General features: G+C 55.6%; 1 protein-coding gene across 1 annotated transcript; it reads left to right on the forward strand.

Annotated features, from left to right (window-relative positions):
* The first annotated feature begins 985 nt into the window (after positions 1–985).
* Positions 986–2662, forward strand: LOC107115773 (GS homeobox 1-like). Its single transcript, XM_015417537.1, is given in 3 exon segments — positions 986–1176; positions 1178–1236; positions 2298–2662. Coding segments are annotated over 3 exon segments (615 nt in total).
* Positions 2663–6806: the final 4144 nt, after the last annotated feature.

The raw sequence follows: 6806 nt of genomic DNA on the forward strand, positions 1-6806 counted from the left end.
CCTGTTTACTTGGAAGTAAGTGCTAGTAAATTGCCTGTCCCCTGTCAAAATGTAGTTTCTAAGCCATGCCGGGTAAAGATTTCATCTCACCCTGACTATACTGTTCTTTCTGATGGCATTAGATGAAGGCGAATAGTTGCAGTGGCCCATTACTGCACTTCTTTGTAGTACACTACTGTGGCTGCTTGTCATCATATAGTTCTATGTCAACTGTACAGGCATGTGGGGCAGTCTGTACTAGAAGCAGGAATAAGCAGAGGGGGCAGTGCATTGGGATGGGAGAACACACTGTCTGCCTGAGACCCTGGAGAGCCAAAGGCCAGTTAGAGGAAACAAGCCCGAAGCAGATGGGCCCCCCAAGGGCCTGACTCGGTGCAAGCCCCTTCATCTGCTCACAAACCAGTGCAGGAAATAAATAATCATAACTAATCTGGGCAGAACGAGGTCCATGCTAAGGCTCCAAATGAAAGTGACTAAGATCTAAGTGTTATTGGGAAGTCGAGATCAACAGGCAGAGAGGTAGGAATCAACGCCCCAGGCGAAAAGCAAGGAAGAGAAGGGGGCCGGTCCGTCCCCTTCCTTCGCTAGTCTAAGCCGGCGCGCCGTCGAAGGAGCCAATGGAGTGGCCGGGGGGCGAGGGTCGGCGGGGAGGGAGGGGGGCCGGGCGCCCGCGAGGGAGGCGTGGGTGGGGCGGACAAGAATAGGGGGCATTGTGCGGCGCCTTTGGAGAGCCGGGGGCACAATGAGGGAGCGCGCAGCGGCGGTGCCAAGGCGCGGCACAAAAAGCCTATTGACGGCGGCTCGGGCAGCTCCCGGCGTCGTCCTCATCACATGGCCCCCGACGGGGCTATTTAAAGCGGGCCCCGCGGCCCTTTCAGCACCACTGGCGCTGGTCAGCGCCCTCGCAGGAGCCGGCCAGTCAGGCGAGCCGAGCGGAGGCCGAGGCGCGGGCGAAGGCGCAGGCAAGGCTGGACGGGGCGGAGTCATGCCGCGCTCCTTCCTGGTGGACTCGCTGGTGCTGCGCGAAGGCGGCAGCGAGAAGAAGGGGGGCTCCACGTCCCCGGGCAGTCCTCCGCCGCCGCCACTCTTCCCCTACGCGGTGCACCCCTCGCACCCGCTCCACGGGCTCTCGGCAGCCTCCGGGGGCGCTTGCCCGGCCGCGCCGGGGGCCACATCGGCTCTACCAGAGCGCCTACCCCCTGCCCGACCCCCGGCACTTCCACTGCATCTCCGTCGGTGAGTCGCCCGGCTCGGGGGGCAAGGGGGGAGGAGGCGGCGCCCTCCGGGGAAAGGGGCACTCGAGCCGCGGGAGGGGGCGGCGCGCATTGGGGTGGGACAGGTTGCCTCGGTGCAGCCCAAAGCCTCCCCGCCGGACTTAGAAAGAGGGAGGTGAATGGAGCGGACTTCCGAGGAAAGAGCGAAGGGACTGGGCGCAGGGGGTGCGTCCTTCTCGGGCTGGTGCGTCGCGCCTGGAATAGGGCGGTTGGTCGAGCACGCTGGTCAGAGCAAATGTCCTTAGGCCCGAGCCCGAGGGAAAGCAACCGAAAAAATCACAACTATTTGAGTGGCGGCACCTTTGGGAGTAGATCCTAAGGCTCAGCCAAGAAGCTCAGGAGCCTCCAAAGAGACCTGGTGCTTGGCGCGGCATTCCGGTGGCGACGATCTGGCATGCCCATGGTCGGACTTCGCCAAGTCTCTTCTAGGCTGCGCCCCCCGCGCCTCTCGAGCAGCCTCCTGCGAGGGAACCGTTCCGCAGGGCCCTCCGAAGCAGAGTGACGCTCTCCTAAACCCACCGGCTTCCAAGGATTTAAGAGGAATGCGGCTTTGCTTAGCGTTGGGCTGTTGCAGCGCAAACCTACTTGTCAGGGGGTGAATCCGAAGCATTTCCGAGGAACCACACAAAGGCTACGGCTGCCTCTTGGGGTGCCAGCCTTTGTAGGGTTAAACTTGGGGCAGCTTACCTAGGAGGGCGTGAAGCGGTGCGGGGGAAGGGCGGGTGATTATAGGTACTATGAATATGCCTAGCGAGAGATCCGGGATCTTTGACTCATATCTCCACAATGGAGGAGAAGGTCCAGCTCTTGCAGTTTCCCCTCTTCTCGCTACAAATGAGCTTCGGGAATGGATACTCTGCGAGCCTCAAAGCGCAGTCGGGTCTGGTTCGCACCCCGGCCACGTGGGTTTCTCCGGGATTCCTGTGGCTCCCTAGGGCCAGTCGAGGGCACCTGGGGGGGGGGGAAGGTTTGGCTTGGAGCGGGGCTGGCTTGACGGCGCGCCTTTTTTTGCCTCCTTCGCAGACAGCACGTCGGGCCCGCTGCCCAGCAGCAAGCGGATGCGCACGGCCTTCACCAGCACGCAGCTCCTGGAGCTAGAGCGAGAGTTCGCCTCCAACATGTACCTGTCGCGGCTCCGGCGCATCGAGATCGCCACCTACCTGAACCTCTCCGAGAAGCAGGTGAAGATCTGGTTCCAGAACCGCCGCGTCAAGCACAAGAAGGAGGGCAAGGGCGGGCCCCACCGCGCCGGCGGCTCGGCCCCGCACGGCTGCAAATGCGCCTCCCTGTCGGCGGCCGCCAAGTGCCCCGAAGACGACGACGATGACCTGCCCATGTCGCCCTCTTCGTCGGGCAAAGACGAGCGAGACCTCGCCCTCACCCCCTGAGCAGGCTCCTCTTCCGCGCTTCGACCAGTGCCCGACGGCCTGACCCGCTTGGGGACGGGGAGGGGGTCCGACGAGAGACTCCTGGCCCCCGGGCCCCCGCTGCCCCCCCCAGGGAAGCAGGGCTGAACTCTGTGTAAATACTGTGAAAAGTAGCTCCGGGGAGGCGGGAGAGGTCCTGTTGTCCCCTTCTTCGGGTGTCGCTCTGCTCCTGGGCTGCGGGGAAGCCAGAGGAACTGCCCCGGGCCTGGCCGACGGGACCTGCCGCTCTCCGGGGCAGAAGAGGACCAGGGCGGGGAACAGAGAGAACAGCCGGCGCCCGCCTGCCTGCCGGGCCTTGGGGAAAGTCTCCGCTCTCTTCCTCCCACCTGCCAGGGAAGGTGGAACCTGGCGGGGGGGGGGTCCTTCGCAGGCTCCCGAGGGGCACGGTAACCCGCCCTGTGTGAAATATGAGATAGATGGACAACAAAGGGTTTATTTTGTTTGTACTTTAAAAAAGAGAGAGAGAGACGAGGGAAGCCTCCTCTCCTATCCAGTGGCGTGTGGTTGTCCTGTTGTCTGTAATATCAGCAGATATTTATTTATTTATTTATGTAAAAAAAAAGAGGAAGACGAAAAATAAAGATTTTTTCTCCCATTAAAAACATTTTCTGTGTAGGGAAGAAGAAAAAAAGAACACCCCAGAATCCGCACCCTTCGCTCTGTAGAGTCTATTGGGCCGATCCAGCCAAGCTGAGGCATTTTCTTTAGGTCCTATGCTTAAGTCTCTCCCGATGAAACCAGTGGGGTTTAACTGTGCTTAACTTTTGACTGGATCGCGCTCAAGTCTTGGGTAAGCTGTCAGTCGGCGCAATTCACTTTCACGTCCTGGTTCATTTAAGCATCCGCTTAAGCTTCTCGCACTGAGGCCCGCGGGTCTTAAAAACGTCTCGCTGGGGGCCTTAAAATATTTTTTGTCGAGGTGCACACATGCTCAAGTGTGCATTCATACGTTCAAAGGGATCTCGTCTGCCTTTGCTGACAGAGACAGCGCTTCGGTGCGACGCATCAGCCTTGAGAGCTGGAGAATCAGACTGACGCCCTGGATAGGTGGTCCATAAGACTGATGCTCTTTTGCACACACACGCCCGCCGTTTGTAGAGAACAGGCAGCTGGCCTCTCTCCGTATCAGACATTTGAGATTTATAAATAAACAGACATTTTAATAAATTCCCATCTCTGGTTTTCCCCAATGCTTTTCTTCTCCTGACCAGCACGCTCAATACAACAGGACTCGTCCTATTTACTAGAAGCAATTGTACGAAAACAATTATCTGATTATCAGCCCAGTATTTACGAGCGTGTTTGAAAACGAATCTCATGAAGATAAATGAAAATGTTATTTCGTCAAACTTTAATTTTAAGCGAACGTGTTTACGATCCTAACCTTAAAACAACAAAAAGATTTTCCTCATTGAGTCTGCAGCAATCTCCATTTGAGTGCTGGGAAGGGAAAAGAGAAGAAAATATATTTTTTAAAAATTGTGTACAATAAGGGTTTTTTACACCCCCAAACGACAGGAAATTGTTAAATAAAATGTATATCTGCCTCCCTTATTTGAAACACAAACAGCAAATAGGATTGTATTAATTGGTACTAAATCATTAGCTGGAGCCGGATAGGATTAAGCGGAGACGCCGCGCGCAGCCACTTGGGTTCGCGTTTCCAGATTTCCCCTGTGCACTGGCCCCTTACTGCTTCCCGTAGACTTTGGAAACGGAGTCCGAAAATAAGCCGAGGATTTCCTTCCACGGAAACATACTTGGAACGGAGGTTTGCCACGTCCCTTCTGCGGTTTTTCACCCGTTTCTTGGAGCGTGAGTTCAAGGGCTTCCCCTGGCGTCCAGGAATCCCGCACGCACGCCTCCTTCGGTGCGCTCCCAGCGCTTTTGCGCATTTTCTTCAAAGCGCAAACAAGCTGCTCCGGGCCTTTGAGCGCAGAGCGCTGACTTCTGGGTCTGCCCCAGCGGGTTAGGCAGTCAATAGAGCAAGGCGCCTACAAGGCTAAGATTTAATTTTGTGGCGCAAACTTTCCCGGACTAGGGAGAGCAGATTGATGAAGCAGTTGCTTAACTGGCAGACAAACGGGCAAATGGATACATAGATGCGCATACGGGAAAACTATAATGCGTGTTCTGCCTAGATCCGGGTGGCTGGAAGCACTGGCCAGAAATTGACCAGGCAGGACGACAGCCCAGCAAAATATTTCATCCGCTTCCAGCACTAAACTCGGGGATTTAGTGCCCCGTGGTAGTAGGGAGGCAGGAGGACCGGATTTCAAACCAAACCGAGCCACGTACATTAAAACGAGCCCCGGTTGTCCGCTGGCTCGTTCCCTTCGGGAAAACACAGCAGGGGGTTTCAGCGCCCGAGAAGCCTGGCAGGGCTAGTCCATGAGCCGCCTTTGGCGCAGCCCTCGGAATTGCGCATTTTCGACAAATTAGATTTCCTCTCCCCTGATGTCAGTCTAACATTTCGAAGGGGACGGGGGGGACGGGGACGCGGCACAATCCTCCCGGAGCCTTTCTAGAACTCGGTCCAGGTAAAGATCGGGATTAACGCTCTTAGAAAAGTCCCCAAATCAGGATGGAACTCGGCGTCTCCAAGGTTGACTTGGCTGTCACTTTGGCGCGGGCGGGGAAGGAAGGAAAGTAGGGCCCCTTTTACTACAGAAAATATGGTCCGACGGATGATCTGCGCATGGATCGCTGGATCTCATCCTCCACAGATGCCAAGGGCCGCTCCCTCCACTAAAGAGTGTAGGTTGAGCCCGGACGGTCTGGGTCCGAAGCGCCACGGGGAGAGTTTTGCCGGCCCAAGAAAGGCGATTCTTCCGCGACTGCGCCTCTGTGAGGCAGGGAGAAACCGGGCTGAAATGCAGCAGAGTTCCTTGGGGACAACAAGGTCTGCGGGCGGAGCGGGATCTGCTCTTCCACTGGCGCGGGGGGACGGGGGGGGACGAAGGCGAGAGAGGGAGGAGGGCGCCTGGGGAAGCAGCTGCCTCCTTTGCATTCCTTTCAGTAAAAAACAAACAAACTGTACCATCTTAAACAGGTCTACTCAGGTCTATTCAGTGGGGCCTCCTCCCGTGAAAGCGTTCTTGAGATTGCCCTCTGTCCAGCGTGAAAAGGAGCAACGGGCCTCTTGGGAAGCGATGTCGTTTCAAGCAGGCCGAGTGGAATCTGTGGGGTTGCCCCTCCCTTTCTGGTTCATCTATCAGTATTGGAGTTTTGCAGAATCAGCAGAGTATAAATGAGTCTGAGTCCATGGTAGTTTTAAATATAAAAAGTTTACTAGAACCTAACATGGGTAGGGTAAACGGGATGAAAAATAACAAAGAGCTTTATTTTCTACATCCTCACATCTAGATAGCTGACTTAGGTCCCTTACATGGCAGAGGTCTAATGAAGACATCTTAACTCATTCTAAGACTAATGGAGACAGGACGAGACTGGAGCTTCTTCTTGCTCTCGGACAAAGGGTCATAAAATGCTAATAGTAGCCACTTCATTCCCCAATCAGGACAACAAACTAGATCTCAATCTGGCGGGCTTTCTAGCTCTCTAAACAGATAGGTCATAAACAAACATGTGATTCACTACACAGTATTAACCCAGTAAATACTAAATAGAAGTGTTCTAACTTGTAACATCCAACAATCAGCTCAGGACGTTTTTGGTCCTTTCACTTCCCACCTCCGAGCCCTAAACGGCATCTCTGAAGGGACGCAGGGCTGTCGCCTTCGGAGAGACAGGAAGGCTACACTTGCCAGCACCCCCGGGACAGGTAGAAATCCACCGGCACAGCTTCCCCCCAGCACTGAGTCTCCACGGCGGGAAACCACAGAGCACCTTTCTTAGGCAGCTGCTGAAAACACAGAATCAGTCCTCTTCAAGGCCCTGACAGTAGGTTATCTGCTGAAATCACCGCTGTTCTTGTCATCGCTGGTATTCCCGGTGCTCATCTTCCGGGGCATGTATGTAGGACTGGAGTTAGTGAGGCTGGAGCTTCAGCCTGAGATTAGGCACTCGAGGCTCAGGACTTCAGGCCAGCCCAGGCTCTGGCACAGCAGGAGAAGGGTTGGGATTCTTTTTAAGTAAGTCAGCA

This window comes from Gekko japonicus, unplaced genomic scaffold (genome assembly GCF_001447785.1).
Source record: "Gekko japonicus isolate JY-2015 unplaced genomic scaffold, Gekko_japonicus_V1.1 scaffold4655, whole genome shotgun sequence".
Lineage (NCBI taxonomy): Eukaryota > Metazoa > Chordata > Lepidosauria > Squamata > Gekkonidae > Gekko > Gekko japonicus.